The sequence below is a fragment of the Ovis canadensis genome, chromosome 18 (genome assembly GCF_042477335.2).
Source record: "Ovis canadensis isolate MfBH-ARS-UI-01 breed Bighorn chromosome 18, ARS-UI_OviCan_v2, whole genome shotgun sequence".
In the NCBI taxonomy this organism is placed as follows: domain Eukaryota; kingdom Metazoa; phylum Chordata; class Mammalia; order Artiodactyla; family Bovidae; genus Ovis; species Ovis canadensis.
Genome location: NC_091262.1, coordinates 73,418,270 through 73,442,204, shown reverse-complemented (window position 1 = coordinate 73,442,204; position 23,935 = coordinate 73,418,270). Strand labels below are relative to the sequence as shown.

At 43.4% G+C, this 23,935-nt stretch overlaps 1 protein-coding gene across 3 annotated transcripts in view; it reads left to right on the top strand.

The window, feature by feature from the left end:
• The window catches only part of DICER1 (dicer 1, ribonuclease III), a 73,009-nt gene extending 54,168 nt beyond the window's left edge, over positions 1-18,841 (top strand). For all 3 annotated transcript variants that reach the window (XM_069559391.1, XM_069559392.1, XM_069559393.1), the window contains 8 exons: positions 91-266; positions 1,229-2,012; positions 4,458-4,613; positions 7,629-8,517; positions 10,199-10,467; positions 13,600-13,762; positions 13,867-13,942; positions 14,288-18,841. In XM_069559391.1, the coding sequence (XP_069415492.1) occupies positions 91-266; positions 1,229-2,012; positions 4,458-4,613; positions 7,629-8,517; positions 10,199-10,467; positions 13,600-13,762; positions 13,867-13,942; positions 14,288-14,453 (2,679 nt within the window). In that variant the 3' untranslated portion in view covers positions 14,454-18,841. The remainder of the gene's footprint in view (positions 1-90; positions 267-1,228; positions 2,013-4,457; positions 4,614-7,628; positions 8,518-10,198; positions 10,468-13,599; positions 13,763-13,866; positions 13,943-14,287) is intronic.
• The last annotated feature ends 5,094 nt before the right edge of the window (positions 18,842-23,935 follow it).

Here is a 23,935-nt window from a genome sequence, read left to right as displayed (position 1 = left end):
ATGTTTAAGTTTTATTTTTATTCTCTTGTGTGCTTGCTTTGTATTTACCTCTCCGCAATTTACACTTACCCACATGATTTGCGCTCTCAGATACTGGTTCCAGAACTCTGTGCTATACATCCAATTCCAGCATCACTGTGGAGAAAAGCCGTCTGTCTCCCCAGCATACTCTACCGCCTTCACTGCCTTCTGACTGCAGAGGAGCTCAGAGCCCAGACAGCCAGCGATGCTGGTGTGGGAGTCAGATCACTTCCTGTGGATTTTAGGTATGCCTGTGCCGTGGGTCAGAAAACATGGCTCATGAAATCCTGCTTGCACTGACTTCAGTTCACAGTTTAATTTTATGTAGAATAATTTTTTAACAGATTGGAAAGAAATTGTGGATATCTATTTAATCCCTGAAATAGAGGCATCATTTGACTCCTAAGTGAACATCTGTGTGTCGAGTCATCCTTTTTGCTGATGCTCAGTAGGAGAGGAGAGCTTAAGGTCAAAACCAATGATTCCCTTTTCAGTGGTGGCAGTTTAAGTAAAAATGAAAAGAGTTGTTTGTCCCAGGGCTGACATTTTAAGGCTCTTCCTCTTTTATAAATCAAATATATGTTAAAGAGGAGCTGCCTCAGTGTGTGGTCTTCAGTTGTTCTCTTCTCACTGGTCAAGTCTCTGCATTCTAAGGAAATTATTGGTTTAATGACTCCGATTTATTTTGCTTATCCAGTTGGCAAGAGCAAGTTGGTTCAGGCACTGAGGAACTTGGTAATAGTACCAATCACTTACTGCAGTGTCAAACACTGGTTTAAGCACTATGGCTTATGTTAGATGATTTCATCTTTAGGGCAGTTCTATGAGATAGGAATTATTGGTTCCTCTTCCAGGGATGGTAGCTAAGGTACAGAGACATTGAGTAAATTACTCGAAATTCCCCAGCTAGTCACTCTGCTGGTCTGGAGTCCCAGTCTGTGGCCCCGGGTCCACTAGGCTGACCCCAGGCTTCATGAACTCAGCCCCACCCAGTGCTGCGGGGTTGCGAATAAACCAGCGCAGAGAACCATGTCCCACTGTGTGGTTTATACTGTGAAGAATTCCCAGTAGTGCTGATGTCTGCCTTGGAACCTTATTTCTCTTTAAGGTAGAAATATATTTATACTGATCTTTATCTAACTTTTACTCAGATTGCACTGGCCTCTTTGAAGGGTCTGATGAAAAGTTATAAAAAATGTCTTTGCAGATACCCTAACTTAGACTTCGGGTGGAAAAAATCTATCGACAGCAAATCTTTCATCTCAGTTGCTAACTCCTCTTCAGCAGAAAATGAGAATTACTGTAAGCATAGCACAATTGTCGTCCCTGAAAATGCTGCACATCAAGGTGCTAATAGAACCTCCTCTCTAGAAAATCATGACCAAATGTCTGTGAACTGCAGAACGCTGTTCAGCGAGTCACCTGGTAAGCTCCAAGTTGAAGTTGCAACAGATCTGACAGCAATTAATGGTCTTTCTTACAATAAAAGTCTTGCCAATGGCAGTTACGATTTAGCTAACAGAGACTTTTGCCAAGGAAACCATCTGAATTACTACAAGCAGGAAATACCTGTACAACCAACTACCTCATATCCCATTCAGAATTTATACAATTACGAGAACCAGCCCAAGCCCAGCGATGAATGTACTCTACTGAGTAATAAATACCTTGATGGAAATGCTAACACATCTACCTCAGATGGAAGTCCCGTGACGGCCGCCGTGCCTGGTACTACAGAGGCTGGGGAGGCGCCCCCGGACAGGACGGCTTCTGAGCGGAGCCCTTCTCCTGGGCACTCCTCGAGGACGCTCGGCCCCAACCCTGGGCTCATTCTTCAGGCTCTGACCCTTTCGAATGCCAGCGACGGATTTAACCTGGAGCGGCTCGAGATGCTTGGCGACTCCTTCCTGAAGCACGCCATCACCACGTATCTCTTCTGCACGTACCCCGACGCGCACGAGGGCCGCCTTTCCTACATGAGAAGCAAAAAGGTAAGGAGCCGTCCTTTAACCCTTGTGCAGTTAGAGGACTTACTCAGCGTGCCTTCCAGCGTCTGTGATCCAGAGGACTAGCAGAGGCCTGCTGCAGAGGCTGCCCCGCCCGGCAGGGCAGCGGGGGGCCTCCAGAGCACATGCACAGGAGAAGGAGAGTGCTGGTTCTCAGTCATGTCCGACTCTGTGTGACCCCACGGCCTGCAGCGCGCCAGGCTCCTCTGTCCATGGGACTCTCCAGGCAAGAGTGCTGGAGCGGGCTGCCATTCCTTTCTCCAGGGGGTCTTCCTGACCCAGGGATCGAACCTGGGTCTCCTGCATTGTAGGCAGATTCTTTACCAGCTGAGCCACCAGGGAAGCCCCGCATAGGAGGGACACTAAATGTGTGGAATTAAGATTCAGAGAAAAGAAATGAAGATACAAGAGAGGGGTTACAAGGTGCCAGGTACCTGCTTGGCACGTAACACACAAAGCTGCTGAGCACTTGGAAGGAGGGACTGTCACTTGTGATCAGGGAAGGCGTTAATGGAAGGACGTACGTTTATAGTGTGTAAACAGGGAACAGATGGCAGAGCGTGTCAGCACTCAGTGAATAAACCGTGGCAGCAGTCAAAAGTGTGGAAATACGTGGCACGGCCTAGACAGTCCGGCTTTCGAGACCTTGCTCTTGACCATTGCACCGACCTCTCCCTGCTGTTGTCCGTGACACTTGGCGCTGCACTGAGTGGTCCACAGACGTTCTCCATCCAGTCTTCTCAGCGAACCCCTGAGAGGTAGATGATAACACGGCCGCATCTTGCAGATGAGAAAACCCTTGCCTAGAGAGTTTTGTCGGCTCGTGCAGTTCACCTGGCTGGTCTGGGATGGTCAGGAGCGTGGCTGAGGCTGGAGCCCCAAGCGTTCCACACTCTTCCCTGCAGCCTCCTTAAGTAAAGAGGGTGCTTGCTGCAGGAGTAACCCCCAGAGCAGCCGGGCTCTGAGGGGCCAGTGCTGGGGGAGGCAGGAATGTTGGAGTCAAAGTGAAGTTAGGGCTTTCGGACTTCACAGACTCCGCGGTGGGATGTTCAGGTAATTAAGAATGTAGGACTTAGATGCGGTCTAGGGGAATTGTCTTTTAAGAGTGCTAATTGAGAGCAAACGAGATTTCCCTGGGGTGGTTGCAGAGGTTGAGAGTGAGTAGAAAGTAACTGCATCCTCTTAGGTAGGAAAGAAATTATTTTCCGTTTTGACAGTCCTTCCATCCCGCTGCTCAGAAAGCTCTGACTTTACTTGCTGCGGAGATCGTTGTCACTCGCACAGCGGGGTGCTGAAGGCCCTTTGGGCGTGCTCGACCCAGCCCTGCCGCAGCCAGTGGCCTCCCCAGCTGTCTTTCCCGGGCCTGCACACACCTGCTGCTGCTACTCTGCTGCTCGGCTCATGTCTCCACGTGAACGCGGCCCGCCCCACCTTGTACCTCCCGTGGGCCCTCTCTGTGCTCTTTCTTCCTCCTCCATCCTGTGGACCATTTCCACTGACTTTGTAATTTCCATCCAAGTGCCTGTCGCATGTTATCCTCTCGTTGGCATCTGCGATGCTGTGGTCCCACGGTGTGGAGAGGGAAACTGGAGTCTACTTACACCATGCGGGTGGTGTGGGAAAGCCCTTCGGCCCGGAGTGAGCCTCATGGGGGCTTCCCCCTCCCCATCCCGCAGGCTTCAGGGACCACTTCTCTGTCACATCCCAGCCAGTGCCTCTCCAGCGTGGGTGCTTGTTCAGGGGCGTTGAGTTACATGGGGGAAAGGGACTCGTGAAGTACTTACATAAAAAGGAGCCCAGTTTTCGGAAAATGAAATTGGCAGTTCTAGACCTTGGTGTTCAAGTAAAAACTAGGCAGAGACATAGCACTTTGAGTAGGTTATGGAGGAGATGAAGGCTGTAGAAAAAAATAGACCAGAGGGAAGACAGTGAAGCTGGCTTATTGATGTCAGTGAACATAGAATTCCTCTTTATTGCCTTTGCTCTGTTTTAAAATAGTTGAAATATCTTGAAATGCCATCCAAAACAAAAGAGTGATATTTGGGAAAGCATTGTAGTTGAAATCATATTTATAGTTTAGGTTCAAGGAACTTAAAAAATTATTTTAGTTCAGTTCAGTGCTGGTTTTTATTTTATAGCTAGAGTTTATGGTACTTCCACCTTTTATTTCATTGAGAATATTGGGACATTTTGGACTTGGTAGATTTCGATTATTTTCTATTTTGATAGCTCCAATCAGCAGCTTGAGTTTTCTATCTTCAGATTACATGAGAATTTAATATTCCTATCATGAATAGGTAGAAAAACTGGAACTGATGACTAGTTATGGAATATGAAGAATCTGTAGATAAAAATTACATTAATGTCTTACATGAGTTTCCACAGTGATCATTTATGGATAAGTATTGCATAAATTTTTTTCTTTTGCAGGTCAGCAACTGTAATCTGTATCGGCTTGGAAAAAAGAAGGGGCTGCCCAGCCGCATGGTGGTGTCCATATTTGACCCCCCTGTGAATTGGCTTCCTCCTGGTTACGTAGTAAATCAAGACAAAAGTAACACAGAGAAATGGGAAAAAGATGAAATGGTAAGTTTCTCGTAACTGGGTGGATTTATTTTCTGGTGAGGGGGTAGAATCTTGTTCTATTAATTTTTTGTTTTTTTTTTTCCCCAGTGTGTTTATAATAGAGTAGAAATTCAATATAGTAAATTAATTTCTTTTCATTGAATTTAGAACAGTGTTGTAACTGTGATAGAGAACAGTTTCTATTATCTTTCCTTGCCAAAGGCAAAAGAGTATCTGGTGTTGTGATTCAAAAAAAAAAAAAGGGCTTAACTCTGTGACATTTCACTTGACTATTACATATTGCGATTTATCATAGATCCTTAGCTCTGTTCAGTGAAATCAGTAGCCTATAATCTCCAATTTGTCTGTGAAATGATTTCAGTAAAATCTTGCTTTTGCAGCTCAGGGCTTCCTCATTTCTCCTCTTGTGACCTTAAAAAAATAAAAATATGTAAAGGTTGTAGTTTCCTGGAAATGGTTTAAATCTTTCCAAAAACTTAAAAGAAGCCTGTGAACGTTAGCTGCTGCTGCGTTTCATCTCATCTGGAGGCCACCAGAGGGCAGCTCGCTGGGCCTGGGAGCCCGGAGCTGTGGAAGCCCGCTGGCCAGGGCGGCTGGCTGGGAGGCCATCTTGCCAAGCAGTGTCATTTTTCAGACATTTATTTTGCATTAATGATGAACTGGTTAATTGTTACTTTATCTCTTTAAAGATCAGCAATGAGAATACGGTTTCTTTCACAAGTTATATTTTCTATATATATATATTTTTTTCTCTCATCTTCTTTCTGACATGTATGCCCTAGATAATCTGTTTTTAAGTATTTCCAGGTAGCATGCTTGGTGACCCTGTTTTGATTTTGTAACCCATTCACTGAGTATATTTTTATACTTGTGCAGTGTTTGACTTATTATAGAAATTGGACTTACCTGGCAGAGCATTGAGTATTTTAATGCAAGTTGGGTTAGAAAAATTATATATGTTATTAATTTAGAAAGAAGCTTAGAGGAAAGTGTGTATGATTTTGAGAACTTCAGAGAAAATCTTGCATGTCTATGACAAAAATTCCAGAAACACTTATCCTGCTTAATAAATAGTCATAGTATCATTGGTGCTTTAAAAACTTTTTTTTTTTAGCATAAAGGTGATATTAGCATGTCCTTTTAATTAAAAAAAATTTTTTTTTTAAAGATGCAACATAAAGTTCGTATTTATTTTCCTTAGCATTTCAAATGGCCTGGTACTTTGATTTTTAGATTGCATTAAAATACTGTTTATGTTTTTATTTAATAATTTCTGTTTCTTGAAATAGACTGTTAGATGATACTGGGAAGCCTATGCTTAACCCACTCCTATTCTGCCTGCTTTGCGGCTCAGCAAGTAGGTTTACAGGAAAGCTTTGCGTACAGATGCCAGAGGTGGGAATAGCTTAGGTGGAAAGTGAACTTAAACTGTGGGAGCAAAGAGTTTCTTGCTAGTGTGTTTTTGTTTATTCTTAAAGAACTGGAAGTGCTCGTGGAAACCATTTAGTAAGGTAGAACCCCACTATTTTGCAGATAGAAAAACCGAAACCCAGAGACATTAAAGAACTTTGCACAAGATCACACAGCTTATTTGTTGATAAAACCCCAGCCTTTTTTGCACTTTGCCAATTTTTGGTTATGGTAGCATCTTACTAAAGATATATAAGGGTTTTTTTAAAAATGAAAATATTATTGTCTTTTTTAAAATAAAAATTTGGCCTTTTTTTCCACCCCCTCCTTACGGACCAGATAGTCAAAAACATCTCATGTTACTCTGGGAAAGTATAAGGTTCTTATTAGGTAATAGTCCCTAGAGGTATCCACCATTATAGCTTTTTGTGTGTGTGTGTGTGTGTTCTTCCTTATTCTTGAAAAGAAATCATAAACTTTTTAATCAAAAAATATAAAGAAAGTTAGTTGTAGATACACGGCTTGGTTCATCGCACTTGTTTCTTTTCAGACAAATGCGCTGTTTGTATCTCTCTTGAAAAAAGTGCTCCACAGAAAGCTTGAAAACCTTTATGTCATAATACTCTGCAAAATTGTCACTATCAAAATTGAAGCACACCCTCCTGCCTTTCTCCCCAAGTAAAGTCTTCTTTCTTTTCCTTTTTTCACTGCACAACAGACATTTGGTGTCTTTCTGGCATTGCAGAAAAGGTCCATGGTTACTGAATCCTGGCCCATTATTAAGATTGTCACTCACAAATAAGCTTTTGCCCGAGAAACTGGAATTAGCAAAGACCTTCTGACAGAAGTTGGATTGTTGTGTTTCATGTTAGTCTAAATTGTCTTCTATTTTTGTCAGTTATGCTATAATCTGTTACCCTGCAGGGAAAAGCATAATTTCTCAAATTCATAGCTTAGTTCATAGTGATCACTTTTAGTTTCCAAGCAAGGCAGTTTAGTTTTACATTGTAGCGAATGTGCTTGGATTTGAAGTGGCAATAGGGACAAAAACTTCATCAGGAAGCCCCACTGTACATTTTTAATGTTATAAAGAAAGTAATTTTATCTGTTTATATATTATACTCTTACTGAATTGCAGAGGTTATGCTTTTTCTACACCTGGAATTTAATTTTGTTAATTTGAAAATCTTTAAAAATTTCTTTTAAAACTTTGTCAGCAAAATTGAAGAGCTCTGTGATCGGCATATGAGAGCTTTCATTGTGTATCTTGCCAGAGTTATAATTCTTAGCTGAAGTTTTGCCTTGTGAGCCTTAATTTTAAACTTTATATCCGTGTATAAAATCCTTAACTTAAAGCTTCATACTAGATAAAGGTCATTTTATAACTTAGAAAATGAACATTCAAAGAACATGTTTTACTTTGTTTATATGATTAAATAACTTATTTTATGTTAATTGAAAACAAATGGCCATGATTTGAAAGTTGCCTTTTAGTATTTGTGGTTGTCATTTGAAATTATCCATAACCCTTGCTTTTATTGAGTCTCAAACCCTTTTAAAAACAGCAGCTATGTCTCCCCTCCTTCCCCATTCCCCCTCTTCCAGACAAAAGACTGCATGTTGGCTAATGGCAAGCTGGACGATGACTTTGAGGAGGAGGAAGAGGAGGAGGAGGACCTGATGTGGAGGGCTCCCAAGGAGGACGCCGACGATGAGGACGACTTCCTGGAGTACGATCAGGAGCACATCAAGTTCATAGATAACATGCTGATGGGGTCAGGGGCTTTCGTCAAGAAAATCTCGCTTTCTCCTTTTTCCGCCACCGATTCTGCATACGAGTGGAAAATGCCCAAAAAGTCCTCCCTGGGTAGTCTGCCATTCTCATCCGATTTTGAGGATTTCGACTACAGCTCGTGGGATGCGATGTGCTATCTGGATCCGAGCAAAGCTGTTGAAGAGGATGACTTTGTGGTGGGGTTCTGGAATCCATCAGAAGAAAACTGTGGCGTCGACACAGGGAAGCAGTCCATCTCTTACGACCTGCACACCGAGCAGTGCATTGCCGACAAGAGCATAGCTGACTGCGTGGAAGCCCTGCTGGGCTGCTATTTAACCAGCTGTGGCGAGCGGGCTGCTCAGCTTTTCCTCTGTTCGCTGGGGCTGAAGGTGCTCCCGGTAATTAAAAGGACTGATCGGGAAAAGGCCATGTGCCCGACCAGGGAGAATTTCACCAGCCAACAAAAGAACCTTTCAGGGAGCCGTATGGCCGCCTCTGGAGCCGGCTACCGAGCCTCTGTGTTGAAAGACTTGGAGTATGGGTGTTTGAAGATCCCCCCGAGGTGTATGTTTGATCACCCCGATGCAGACAGGACACTGCGTCACCTGATCTCGGGTTTTGAAAATTTCGAAAAGAAAATCAACTACAGATTCAAGAATAAGGCTTACCTTCTACAGGCTTTTACACACGCCTCCTACCACTACAATACGATCACGGGTAAGGAGCCCCAGACCACAGCTTGCTGCTCTAAAAATGAGGCCTGGTGTTAATTGGATCAACCCGTAAAATAACGTAAAGAGAATAATCTGTGTATGTACAGACTTAGAGCCTAATATGCACGGTTGGGGGAGGAAGCGCAGGAAAATGAAAGCAGTCCTTTTTTCCCTCATCTTTCTGGGCTGTTCCTAAACTTTGATAGTTGGGAGCAGAGCTGTCTTAGCAGCTCACGTCATTTTCTGTGCAGCATAGTTAGATTTGAGCCTAGTATTGTGATGTGTTTTTGCTGTTTTATCCTGCCCCACTGCCTTTATGGTGTCCGGTCACTGCTGCTTCAGGTTCTTAAATAATTTATTCCTATATCCTGGATGTGTCCCCATGTCTTTTTATTGTTCTTCCTGAACAAAAAGGCCCCTCTCTTAAGGTCTTTTAAAGTCTAAAGAGGAATCGATTAAAAGAAACTCCTGGCACAGGAAGGTTTCATCGCCCTTGCTCTGTTCTTCCCATCGCCTGCTTTGCAGTAAGCTCCATGTTTCTTTCTCTCCTTTATTTAATCGACTCCCAGTCCGTTCGATTAGAAGGGAGAATAGGCGCCTAAAACCAAAACCAGCTTCAGATTGTGAAACAGCGAGAGTCTGGAGTTTTTTTTCTTTTTCCCCTCTATGTCAGAGTCACAAGCGCTTGAATTCAGAAAACCGAAGCTGAGTATAACGTTTGTATAAGACAAACAACGTAGGTTAAGATGATCAGAAGAACGTAAAACCAAAAGTGAAAAATTATCTGGCTTAGACTAGAAACGCTGGTGAAACTGAAGCCTGTTTTTCTTTGTGGAGAAGAAACGAGGCCTGGTTTTCTACCGCACTCTCCTGGAAGGAGCCCTGGACTCTACTTGGTCTCAGCCCTCGCTTCTGAGCTCATTGGGCACGAGGGGGCCGCTCACTTAATCTGTTCCCACCTGGGTTTCTACAGTTGAACGGCTCCTTTTAAATCAGTGTGAGAAAATAGAAGTGTTGGTTAGTGTTGATAAAGTCTCCCATTTTCACATTGATCATTTTTGCTGAAGGTCTCTGCTTGCCCCTGCTATTCTCCTTCTTGATTTGTGTCAAATTCACCATTTTTTATTCAGTTTGAGAAGAAGGTCTTCTTGTACTGTCATCTTGTGTAACAAATGTAACCCAGGAGTGGTGAGGTGTGTATCACCCCCACACTTCGCAGAGTGTGAGTGGACAGTGCCCAGTGGTGGTATCGGAGCGTGGGGAGGGGACACGTGCAGGGTCTGACTTTGCTAGATGCGGATCATGATGGAGGCTTTAGAATGATGCCCCAGCACCTACCTGGCCAGCAGAGAGCCAAAGGAAGAGGCTCAGTGAAATGATGTCACTTGGGAAATGCCTTTTTCTTAATGAGCGTTAGTCTTTTGGCAACTTAAGGGTTTTATGACCCCAATTTATATATCAGAAGTGTGCTTAATTTGCCATTAGAACTTAATTTCCAGAAGCTTCAATAGGATGTCGTTTAGTAATTCTGTCATTGAAGAATATATGTGTAAATGGAACCCCCTTCTCAATAAAGGTCTTTTCAGTGGGTCTTGGGGGAGTCCATCCTTTAACTGAGTTATTATTTGGAAATCGTGTTGGTGGTTTTGCTGGCTCTCATGGCTTCCCTTTGAATCTTCCTTCAGATTGTTACCAGCGCTTAGAATTCCTGGGAGATGCAATTTTGGACTACCTCATAACCAAGCACCTTTATGAAGACCCACGGCAGCACTCCCCAGGGGTCCTGACTGACCTGCGCTCTGCTCTGGTCAACAACACCATCTTCGCGTCGTTGGCTGTGAAATATGACTACCACAAGTACTTTAAGGCCGTTTCTCCCGAGCTCTTCCACGTCATCGACGATTTCGTGCAGTTTCAGCTCGAGAAGAACGAAATGCAAGGAATGGATTCCGAGGTTAGTGCCGTTTTAAGAGACGTTGAGTTCAGTGTTTAAAATAAAGCCTTCCAACTAGGCTTCTCAACACAGCCATCCAAAGAGCCAGCTGAAGGCCAGGGTTGTGGTCCTCAGCACGCTCTGTGTTCTCCAGGAAACCTACATGGGTCATAGTCTTCAGGTAGCCCTTTTAAACTTGGCCACAGGTACTGTGGTCATTCTGGTGAGGAGAAGGAGCCAGGGGCTTCCAGCAGCTTCATCCTCAGTCCTTGATGTGGGCTTCCGGTATTCAGGCATGCCAGAGAGGTGCACCGCGCCCCCCTGACCCCCACCGTGGGCTTCCGGTATTCAGGTACACCAGAGAGGTGTACCTTGCCCCCTCCCCACCCCCCAGTGTGGGCTTCCGGTATTCAGGCACGCCAGAGAGGTGCAGCCCCCCGACCCCAGTCCCCAAAAAAGCTTTAACCTTAGTGAGAGCTCGGCATGGTGGATTCTGCCCTTTCTCTGTTTAAAATAGATCAGAAATATTTGCTCTATCTCAGGTAAGCATCACGAATGTACATCCTGCTTCTCTTGAAATGGGGAAATCTCATTTAAAAAGCAAACTTCTAAAATTTTAGGGGTTGGAATTTGATAGACGTCTATTGTAGGTTCAGCCAAAGGTCCTTTTGGTGATGGAGCTAATTCTCGTTTGTGTGTGTGTGTGTGTGTGTGTGTGTGTGTGTGACCTGTTTTGAAGTTTTATAAGGAAAGATTTTGCTGAGATCTTTCCAGCCTCTGATTCTTCACTAACATCCATCCACATACCTGGGTACCCAGGGGAGCCCTCTCATTTCTTTTCATTCCGACCCCTCTGTTCTTTCCGTAGATTTCTTACGAGAACTCAGGGAATCCATTCGTAACTCTGGTAGCCACTGTAATTATTCTTTCTTGACTGTGTACCTCCCTGTTGTTAGTTACACAAACTTTGTTAAGGAGGAGTGCACTTCCTTGGTGTCCTATGAGAGAAGTGGGGAGCCTGGGTTTGGAGGTGGAGCCACAGGGCGGAGGGTCAGGCGGTGCATTGGGTGTCGGGTGTGCTGAAGGAGGGGCATAGCTGATACCCTTCCTCCCTCTTCCTCCTGGTACACTCTTCCGAATTAGTGGCCTGAGGTGGAGTACAGCCAGCAGTGAGACCAGGAGTCACAGCCACCTCAGGTACATTCAGTATTGCTTCTAGTCTCCTCCTGTAGAAATGCGTAAGCTTCGAAGTTGAGGAATTAGCTAAAACTAACCTTATCTTTTGACTTCCCTGGTGATTTAGTGGTTAAGACTCAGCTTCCAGTGAAGGGGGCACAGGTTCGATTCCCTGCTTGGAAAAATAAGGTCCTTGGTCAAAAAAACCTTTGATGACAGTTGGACTTACTGGCTTTTGCTAGTTTTTGTTCATTCTTTTCCTGCCCTTTGTTTATATAAACATATTTATGGAAGTTACGAAAAAGTGATGGGGAATGTCATGTCTGGCTTCTCTAACTTACTGTTGGATCTTAAGAAAGTCTTCACCTTTCTGGGCCTCAGTTTCCTCATTTGTAAAAGAAGAGAATTAAATTTGGTGAAGAAAAAAAAGTGGGGTCACTCAGTCATGTCTGACTCTTTGAGACCCTGTGGACTGTAGCCTACCAGGCTCCTTTGTCCATGGGATTTTCCAGGCAAGAGTACTGGAGTGAGTTGCTGTTTCCTTCTCCAGGGGATCTTCCCAACCCAGGGATTGAACCGGGGTCTCCCGCTTTGCAGGCAGACGCTTTACCATCTGAGCCACAAGTAGATACTTGTAAACTTGTTAAGTTTTAAAATTCCCATCCACAGCAGTAAGTTGCCTTGTTTTTCCAGTAGTCAGCATTATAAACCCACTGTATAGAATTTTGTGTGGCTAAGCAATCCATTTAGACATGGCTCTCCTCTCTTTTTATTTCTCTTTCACAAGTAATTTGTATTTTATAAAATAAAAGAACCAAAATTATCATTTTGTGATGTTTCATTGTTAATGTATATAAACATAAACTTGCATAACATACGAAATGAAATTCTATCACACATGCTTTGTTCTTCTTCTTTGATATACTGTGGGTGATTTTCTCCAATCATTATTAATTGGGGTTATGACTTTTAGTAGGCTACACGCTAGTGAGTATATGGCTGAAGTGTAATGTGTTCCAACAGCTCCTTCGTGGCTGGATGGTTAACGTATTTTCAGTTAGGGTTTTAATAAACATGTATGTGATAAATACACATAAATATCCAGCTACCCTCTTAAGATGAGCTCCTGGAGACGGAATTGCCACATCAAAGAATTAGGAACTTTTAAAAGGCATTTGCTGCCTATGTAAATTTTTATTCTATTAATTTGAATACCTACTATGTGTCAGGTTCTCTGTCATAGTGATTTATTAAGCGGTTTAATAAAAGGAGAGCTGGGAGGAAAACATCTTCCAAACAGAATTTCCCTGTCAAAAAGTGGCGGTTCGCCCTCCTGCAGCAGCGCGCACCCTTGCTCACACTGTGTGGATGAGGGTTCTGCTGGCTCCTGGCCGAGCTGCCGGCGGGCAGAGCTGTTTCAGCACTCAGTTCTGTGATTGTGCGTGAATGTGAATTTTTTTTTTCATAAATTTATTGACTATTACAGTTTGTGGTAGGGTTGTCTTTGGTTTTATTTGAAAGTCATCTTTTTTCCCCCTTGCTGAATACAGAATGCTAAATAGAGAAGGGCTTTTTTTTTCTTAAGTGAAAACTTTTTTTTAAGATAAGGTAATGTTTGGACTCATTGGGAAAGACCCTGATGCTGGGAAAAACTGAAGGCAAAAGGAGAAGAGGTGGCGAGGATGAGATGGTTAGGTAGCGTCACGGACACAGTGGATATGAATTTGAGGAAACTCTGGGAGCTAGTGGAGGACAGAGGAGCCTGGTGTGCGATAGGGTATGGGGTCTCAGAGTCAGACACAGCGACAGCTTTTATGAAGAGCCTATTACAGTGTAGTTGGCCTGTCATAATTGTTTGGTGGTGTTGCCCTCGTTAAAGAGATGGTAGGAGTCACATCCAAGAAAAGAAAAACATCTCTTGAGACTGCCTTTCTAGGAGGCCTTTCTGCTTACAAGTTTCTTTTCTCACTATAATAGCTTAGGAGATCCGAGGAGGATGAAGAGAAAGAAGAGGATATTGAAGTTCCAAAGGCCATGGGGGATATTTTCGAGTCACTTGCGGGCGCCATTTACATGGACAGTGGGATGTCGCTGGAGACGGTCTGGCAGGTGTACTATCCCATGATGCGGCCGCTGATCGGTATGGCTGGCTCCCCTTCGAAAGAAGCAGGATCACAATTCAAAGCAACTTAAAAAAAAAAAAACAAGCAGATTAAGCACGTTATTCTTTCATTTTGATTACAGAAAAATTTTCTGCAAATGTGCCCCGTTCCCCTGTGCGAGAATTGCTTGAAATGGAACCAGAAACTGCCAAATTCAGGTAAGCAAAAGTGTGCATGGAAGAGCATTAACTCACTGAAAAACAAGGGGGAAAGTCCTCAGAGATGCCATACACTCACGGTTTTGAGGAAATACTCACCCTGGGCCATGCTGTCCCTCGGTTGCCATTTGCAGCCTGATTCACTGGCTCTTTTTGCTCCCGGGAAGTGAGAAGGAAGTGGCAGCACCATCTGTTGGCAGTGGGAGGCTGTCAGAACGCACGTTTCCCCTGTGCGGTGTCAGCTTCTCCAGGGGACTCTCAGCCTGAGAGTACGTACTTGGTGCTGATTGACAATAACAATAAATACTTCTGGCTTCTCATTCAAGCTGCTTGGCTCTTTTGCAGCCCAGCTGAGAGAACCTACGATGGCAAGGTCAGAGTCACCGTGGAAGTGGTCGGGAAGGGCAAGTTCAAAGGCGTTGGCCGAAGTTACAGGATTGCCAAGTCTGCCGCAGCAAGAAGAGCCCTGCGAAGCCTCAAAGCTAATCAACCTCAGGTTCCCAACAGCTGAAAACCCCTTTTTAAATTTAAAAAAAAAAAAAAAAGGAAAGCAGAATTAAGGTGGAAAATATTTAAGTTGAAAAGGATGATTTAAAACTGATAGGGAGTGGAACGAGTTGAAGGCAGAACGTAAAGTTTGTTTGATAACAAGATAGACTACAGAATAAAACATTTAACCTATGTAAAAAATTTTGGAACTAACCGTAGTTTTAGTTTTTTGCGCAAACACAATCTTTCTCGTCTTCTTTCCTCACTTCTGCTTTGTTTAAATCACGAGAGTGCTTTACTGATGACATTTTCGCAAGTGTTCAAAGTGATTCTTGACCGTTTTTGTCTTGTTTCATTTTAGTTTAATTTCTGTCGGTTTTGCTTAGAGTTAGGAGGCCAAGGAGCTTAAACCTGAAACAGCACCCCCCCACCCCAACAACGGGTTCTGTTGAGAGCTCTGGGCACCCATCAGCGTGCGTGGCAGAGCCCGCCCTGCGGCATCGATAAGCCGAGTAGAGGGATGCGGTTCGAGAGAGGAGTGCTCTCTCTCCTTCCACGTTGCATTGCGTAAAGACGATGCTTCCCGGTCGCTATTGCACTTATTAGTAAGGGACAGACTGTTGATCAGCATGGGCCGGCATGTTGGCAGATCACATCCTAGTTTTCTCATGCCATGTTGTCTTGCATAAAAGAGGTTCTTGCCTTAAAAGTAAAATCCTTGTGGATATTCTTTCACTTCTGATCTTTCTGGAACAAACCGTTTCACATTCCCTTCATTCTGTTTATTATGCATTAGACCTCGAGACAGCGTGATACTTCATGACTCACTAGTATAGCTGTAACCTAACTAATGACAGGATTATATGAGAATTTCTGTCAGGTGTACTGAAGACATTTTCAAAATTAGAATATGTAACCTATGGATTTTTTAAAAGATACATCATAAGAATCATCTTTGGCTAAATACCCCACTTTTACTAGAAACCTCCAGCTAGGTAGTTCCACGGATGGAAATTGTCTATGGCAAATAAACCTTGCCCTGTAGGCTGTTGCTCTAACAAAATAAACTTTATACATATCACACCTAAAATATGCTGCAGATCTTATAATGGATTGGTTACTTACGTAAAGAAGCAGAACAGAGCACCTTACCCTTCGTCTTCTCACACACATTTCTTACTCTGCTTTCACAGTGCTGCGTGCTTCACCTACCAAAGCTGCGCTGTTACCGCCATGGAAGTTTAACGTTTGCGATAAACTGCCGTAATTTTGATATGTCTGTGATTTAGGCCATTAATTTAGGCAAACTAGCTCATTGTTTCCATCTTTGGAAAAGGAAGAAAAAAGACACTTTTAGGCATTTGCCTAAGTTTCTTTGATTAGACTTGTAGGCACTCTTCACTTAAATACCTCAGCTCTTTTCTTTTGCATGCATTTTCCCCTCCCCGTTTGGTGCTGTGTTTATGTATTATGCTTGAAATTTTATTTTTTTTTGCACTGTGACTGTAATACCTCTTAATTTACCTTTTTAAAGCTGTGGGTCAGTCTTGCGCTCCCACCAACGTACCAGTAGAGTTTTGCTGCAATTGCCCCTTAATTATGCTTGAAATTCAAGAAAGCTGAGCAGAGGCGTCTCGTAATTTCCAGCACATCATTCTGAACGTGGCGCCTCATATAATGCTGCATTGATATTTTGAATTGCAGTCGAATACTGTACTTCTTGCTTTATCTGCGCCACCCACCCCCAGAGAAACACCTCTGCACGCGTGCACCCAGAAACCTATCCGCTCCGCTTTCTAAGGAGACCTGAGTGAAGGGGGCATTCCGCTTCTCCCACGTGATTTGTCGTCTCCAACCTTAAACTTCCACTGAGATCTCAGTTACTAAACGAGCTTTAGAGCAAATTTATTTGGATGGACATGTTTTTTAAAAATTTAATTCTGATTCGGAACCTTCGATTTCTATTTGATTTTTTTTTTAGGCACCTCCATGTAAGATCTCCTGACAATGTAAAACCAAGCGCTTCTTGAATTACATAACTGTAAATGTGTACACTTAACAAGTAAGGCTGGATATGAATTTTCCTTGTGAGGGTGATTCGTGATAAAGCTGTATCACAAATCTCTTGATAATTATAAACTACCTGCTGCCAGGAGTTTAGGGCCTTGCCTTGTGTCTAATGCACTAATCCCAGTGTCGAGGCGTCCTCTGGCCTCCTGGCACCAAAATCAGATTGTTTCAGAGTTACAATCCCCGTTGGGAGAAAAATGCCTCAATATATTTTGTAACCTTAAGAAGAGTATTTTTTGTTAATACTAAAAAGTTCAGACTTGGATAAGATTAGGTCACACAGTCTCAGGGGTTCAAATTTCCTGCTATCATTCAAAATGTTTTATCAACAGCAGACTTTAGCTATTGCTTTTTTTTTTTTTTTTTCTCCTTTTGGTTGGAGGACAGTAGCTGATTTTAGTTTGTGACTCACACTTTGAAGCAATCTCTGATCCCCTGGTTCTTAAGTTGGAAAATCAAAACTCTGATGTAGATATACAAAATGGTTATGAATGCTGTTGTGCTGCTGATTTTTTAATGCTGTAAACTTCCCCCAAGTTCAGCTTACTGAAATGTTTTGCATCCATTTAATTAAGGGATAAAAAACAAAAACTTGCTCTCTGTCGCCCCACTCGACCACCTTGTCTGTCGTCCTTTTGTTCCTGTGATTGCCATGTGAGACCCGGTGTGATCTGGAGTCCCCGCTGGTGGGCAGTGTGGTTGTACGGCCAGCACACGCGGGAAGGACTGGGCGGGCACGTTTTGAAAAGCAACTGCAGAAATTCCTTACGATGATTGTGTGGAGGTTAGTTGGCATGAACCTTCATTGTAAATGTTTTTTGATTTTTTTTTTTTTAAATAATACTTTCAGCAGTCCTGACTATGCTGCGTTTTGTAATAGCTTTTTCCTTCTCTGTTCTGTTCATGTAGCACAGATAAGCATTGCACTTGGTACCATGCTTTACCTCATTTCAAGGAAAATATGCTTAACCGAGAGGAAAAAATGTGGTTTGGCCTCGCTGCTGTTTTGATAAACCGAATTTGAAAAAGAGATAATTATAACGCCTGCAATGTGTCATATACTTGCACAACTTAAATAGGTCATTTTTGTCTGTGGCATTTTTACTGTTTGTGAAAGTATGACAAAGATTTGTTAACTCTTAATTATGTTTTAAAGATGTTTGTTAACTTTTTCTTTTCTCTTTTACGTTATGTGAAATGATTAAATTTAGAACGACCTCTAACACTCCTGTAATTATCTTTTAAAATGCTAATATTTTTCCTCTCTTCATAATAGCTTGCCCTCAGAAAGATTCAAACTACCCTGCCTACATAGCAAGAGACTGGGAGGCTACTCCGGTTCTGTTGGTTTCGTTCATAAGTACAGTTATTCACACGGCAGTCAGCTCTCTGAGTCATCGCCTGACGTTGGCCGGTGACTGCAGAGTGCAGAGACTAACAGAGATGCAGACCCACCGCAGTTCAGTCTTCAGGCCCCGTTGATTTAAAACTTTCTATCTTGCTCTGTTAGGGCATCTAATCCTTTTACACAACATTTAAGCCACCAGACTGAGACCTTGACATCTTCATTTCACACAGCATCTGAAGTTCTGTTAGCGCCCTGAACCAGTTTGTGTTCGCTGCGGAACTGAAACTCATGTCTTGTTTATTACCTATATGGTTATTTTAATTACATTTAAATAGGTATATTTTTTCAACCACTGATTGCTTTTCAGGAACTTAATTATTTCCAAATAAATTTCTTTATTTTATATTGTACATGAGAAGTTTTTAAGATATGTTTAAGACCAAGAATATTGAAATGATTTTAAAAGTTGTTGGAATTTGCCAGTAGCAATACCTAGGGAATTTGCATTGAGACTATTGTATTTTCCACTAGAGGTGAAAATGATGTTTTGAAACTAACTTGTAAGTATATTTTAATCATCGTGTTTTTGGTTTTTTTCCCCCCTCTAGTCCATTTTTATTTGGACATCACCCACCATTTAAATTTTCTAGATGCACTCAGAATTCACTGCAGCAGCAGGTTACATAGCAAAAATGCAAAGGTGAACAGAAGGTGAAATTTCTGGCTTTTCTGCTGTAAATAGAACGAAAGAAAAATGACTAAAATCAAGTAAGACTAACATATATAATTTGATTGACAAAATACTTACCATCACATGCTGCAGCTGTTTTTAAGCAACATGATGTGATTCATTCATACAGGAGTCACGCTGCAGAAATTCGCAGTCTGCACCTTAAGGGTCACGATTACCTTTAGTCGTTTTTTGTTTTTGGTTTTTTGTTTTTGTAATAATTGTAGCCAAGTAAATTTCCAATAAAGTTATGGTCTGTTCACTTTGTGTCCTTTTGACTTTTTATTTTCTTGTTTTGATTGATTTTGAGTGGATGATAGCACCTAGATAGTTGTAGCAGAAATTTTCTTGAAAATGTTTTGATTCCATGGTCACCTGAAAATGTGTCCTTTAAAAGGGTAAAATGTTTACCAAGTTCTACTTCATGCGCCGGTTGAGTTCTACTTCATCTGCTGGTAGCGTCATCAACTAACACTTGCCTTGTTCTTTTCAGACTTACATACTGTCAGTGTGATTTTCTGAAATTCTGCCACGTTGACTGATGGATTCCAGGTCCTGGATTATTTATGGCACGTTCGACACATTCCTTAAGTAAATTTAGTTATTCTGAAGTCAAGTGGACAAAATGCTCAAGCTTCTAGATTTTTAGGAGTCACTTTCAGTATATTATTGGTTAAGAAAGAATTCTATTATTTCAGGCTTTGAGCTAACCTCTTCGTAACTCAGTAAACCGAGCACTAAAAGGAACGACTCGGCTGGAGGAGCAAGATGACAAGTAGAAGTTTCTTAAAATGAGGAAAAAAAAAATTCCATTTTCTTTCATAAGGGTTTAAATTAATATCTTCCTTTTCTCTCCCGCTGACTTCTCTAAACTGAAGGAGAAAAAGTACGTGTTTTTGAAAATTTTATTTATTTTTAATTGAAGGAGAATGGCTTTATAATACTGTGTTGGTTTCTGCCATACATCGACATGAATCAGCCGTAGGGATATATATATATGTCCCCTCCCTCTTGAACCTACGTCCCACCCCATCCCACCCCCTTAGGGTGTCACAGAGCCCTCGTTTGGGTTCCCTGAGTTGTACAGCAAATTCCCATTGACTGTATTTCACTGATGGTAGTGTATGTGGTCCCACGTTACTCTCTCCATCCATCCCACCCTCTCCTTCCTGCCCCCACCCGTGTCCATAAGTCTGTTCTCTGTGTCTGCATCTCCCCTGCTGCCCTGCAGATAGGTTCATCAGTGCTGTCTTCCTAGATTTCAAATAATATGCATTACTGTGTGATATTTGTCTTTCTGTGTAATAGGCTCTAGGTTCATCCACCGCAGCTTCTTTATCCGTTCATCTGTCGATAGACGTCTAGGTTGCTTCTGTGTCCTAGCGATTGTAAATAGCACTGCAGTGAACGTTGGGGTACGTGTGTCTTTTTCAGTTTTGGTTTTCTCAGGGTATTTGCCTAGTAGTGGGCTCGCTGGGTCATATGGTAGTTTTATTCTTAGTTTTTTAAGGAATCTCCATGGTGTCTTGCAGTATGTGTGTTTCCTCCTGAGGACTTTTGCTCAGCGTTGTGTGCTTGCCCACGTCAGTATTACTGCCTGGGATCCACTGCGTGCTGCAGACCACGCCTGAGACCACAGCCCTCTCCCTTCCCCTGGCTGGCCTCTCCCGTGGCTGGAAGAGGGGACACGGGCCGGCCAGGCAGGTCAGCGTACAGGTCGTGGTGTGCATGGAAAGGATCCAGATAGAAATGAACTTTTCCTTTTCGTGGATCCATGAGCGTGTAATATAGGTGTTGGGTGCAATGGCAGATGCTGGTCATAGCCCCCTGGGGTGGGGACTGAGTTGTGACCCCTGCAGAGATATCAGGAGCAAGGGGTACCTTCGTGGCAGACAGGCAGCCAGGAGCGCTCCTGACCTGTGTGTAAGGCCATGTGGGAACAAATTTAGATCTTTGTTTGTTTGTTTTTTCTGTGGCAAATTACACATAAAACTAACCATAGAGCCATAAGTTTAGAACATATGAACACTGAGTACATTCACATTCATTGTTCTGCAGCCATCAGAACCTGGTTCCAGAACTTTTCTTCATCCCAAACCTGAACCCTGTCCCTATTAAACACTAACTCCCATCCCTTCCTTACCCCAGTCTTGGTATCCACCCATTCTGTGACATCAATACTTTCTGTCTCTGAGTCTGACTGTTCTAGATGATTACATATAAGTGGAATCAGGCAACATTTATCCTCCAGCATCTGGCTTGTTTATTAAGGGCCAGCTGTGTTGTAACGTGCGTCAGCATTTCCTTGTTTTTAGGCCTGAGTACCATTTCTTTGTATGTTTGTGGAGCACAGCCTCCAAGGTGGCTCAGGGGTAAAGAATTCGCCTGCCAGTGCAGGAGATGTGGGTGTGATCCCTGGCCCAGAAAGATCGCTTGGAGAAGCAAATGGTGACCTACCGCAGTATTCTTGCCTGGGAAGTCTCATGGACAGAGGAGCCTGGCGGCCTACAGTTCATCAGGTCGCAAAGAGTTGGACACAACTTCACGAGAACAACAGTATAGAGCAGATTTTGTTGACCCATTTGTCTGCCGCTGGGCGTTTGGGTTGCTTCCGCTTTTTGGGTACTGTGATTATTGCTGCTGTGAACACTGGTGTACACGTGCCTCTTTGAACACCTTACAGTGCTTTAGTGTGTGTATCCAAGAGTGGAATTGCTAGCTCACAGTAATTCTGTGTGGTTTTCTGAGAAGCTGCCATCCTGTTTTCCACAGCACTGCACCGTTTTACGTGCTCACTGCCAGCACACAAGGGTTCCAGTTTCTTCACATCCTCACCAACTCTGGCTTTCATTTCTATTTTTGATCATACTTACCCTGGTGACTCTGAGGTGCTATTTTACTGTAGCTCTGTGCTTTTTGCCCACGTGTGTATCTTTGGAGAACTGCCTCTTCAAGCCCTTTTCCCATTTTTGAATTGGGTTGTTTTTTGTTGTTGAGTTTTAAGGAGTTCTTTATGTATTTTAGATATTAAACCTCTGTCAAGTTTATAATGTAAAAATACATCTTTCCATTCTGTGCATTGCCTTTTTAGTCCCTTGAAAATTCTGAAAAATTCTAAATTGCAAGGTACATTGGCCTCCGGGATTTCAGATTAGGGCTTTCAGACCATTACTAGCTAAGATTTATTGAACGTGTAGTAGGTGCCTGATCTATACTAAATGTTGCACACATGTTGCTCCGCTTACTCCTTGCCGTGATTACAGAAACGGCCGCTTTTGGAGGGAAGTAGAGCATAGACATTCACATGGAGAACACGCGTCAGAATGTCTGGCTTCCAGCACTGTGTGACTTCGGGCAAGTTATTAAACCACTCTGAGCCTCACGTCCTAGCCTTTTCCCTGAGGAAGGGACATTGGGATTCAGTGAGAGTTCATGTAAAATGCTGGGCCCTGTGCCCTGCACATCCTAAAGCCCGCAGGAGATACTCACTTACTGTAACCCTCATTTTACAGATGGGAAAAATGAGGCACAGAGAAGGGAAATAACTTACCTGAGGTCGCAGTAAGACCTTGAACACCTGTTTCCTTAAAAAAGAGTGTTTAACCATCATTCAGTACTTCTCTACCATACATGGCTCCTTTAAGATAAAGATGGAAATACATGATTGTATGTGGATGTCACAGGGTTTTCACATTTGAGGAGAAACCCATAACCATGGCTGGTGACTCATAACCAACACGGGCGCCAACTGCAGGATTTGTTTCTTCGTTTTGTGTGTAACCCTAGTAGCTCCTGAGAAGAAGATTCATGGTCTTTGTTAGAGAGCCAGGGTTAAAACCCACCATTACCCTGTTACTCAACTCACTTTAGTCTGAAAAGCTAGGGACATGCCCAGCGGCCATTTTGGGTCTGTGCACAAGGTCAGTGGTCTTGGTAGGAGAAGCCATTGGTTCCTAGTTTTAAGTAGCACTCTTCCCGGTCCAGCAAGTAGCAGGCGTTTATTTTAATGTCTTGCTTTTTTCCCTCCTGCTTTTGCATTTGCTGTATTTTGAAAAGAAAGCACTTTTCCCTCAGTAAAGCCTCTCCCATTATGCCGTAAGGTGTCCTTGTAATAGAACCAAAAGGTGAGGGAAGCTGGACTTCAGTTCAAAGTGTGTGTTCTCTGTGCGCGCACACACAACACACACACACACACACACACACACACACAGCCTCGCAACAGAAGCATGGCCCGTGATGGGATTTGTGCCCTGCAGAGTGAACAGGATCTTTCCCGAGCTTGGTGACCTCCTCCCCGCTTTGCTTGTTTGGGGGACTGGGGACCAAGACCACTGACCATGTGCACCTGGGTGCGTGCATAACCTCCGAGCTCGCCAGGAAGCTTTCAGATGATGAGGCAGTACTTGAGCCCTGTGTGCTTAGTCACTGTCGTGTCCGACTTTTTGTGACGCCATGGACTGCAGCTTTCCAGGCTCCTCTGTCCATGGGGATTCTCCAGACAAGAATACTGGACCGCCCACCTCCAGATGGTCTTCCCAACCCAGGGATCAGACCCAGGTCTCCCGCACTGAAGGCGGATTCTTTACTGACCGAGCCACCAGGGCATTGAATTTTTTTCTAACAATTTTGGGGAATAATTTTGTTGAGTTGCTGACTAATGTTGGGTGTTGCTGGTTTTTTTGTTGCTATTCTGAGCATTGCCTTTCAACCATCCCCACTTTCCACTCAGTGCCTGACTTGCCCCTTGAGTTCAAGACTTAGATTCCATGGATGATATGACCAAAAAAAAAAAAAAAGATTCCATACTTAACTTTGGGGATGTATGGGTTAAACACAAACATTGTTCTTTGCAGAACTTCTTAGGTCCTTTATTAAGCTGAAGTGCCTTGGGCCTCTCCTAGAGAGGGCTGTGTTTCCCAAACTTATTAGACCACAGATACACTTCGCAGTAAATCTTAGATGGCAGCATGCTGAGCAACACACATGAAGACTTGCCCTGCCAAGGGCCCCCGAGCTTTGGTGAGCCACGTCTCTGATGGTGCGCGGAGTGCCAGGGCACTCTGATGGTGCCCCACCTGTGGTCTGTCACATATGAAGGTGACAAGCAGTCCCTGCGGTTGCTGCACCAGAAGGGACCCTAAGAGTTCTGATCACTGGGTTGCCTTGGCTCCCAGTCATAGGTGAGTCCTGTGGTCCTGGGGACACGTGACTTGCTATGGGCAGTCACAGTAAAGTCCCCTTAGATGTGTTTTCTGGTCCAGAGCTTGTTTACTGACAGTTCCAGAGCAGGACACACTCCAGGACATTCTCCTCCTCCTGCAGTCTGCGCCTTGGCCATCTTAGCACAATGGACCTT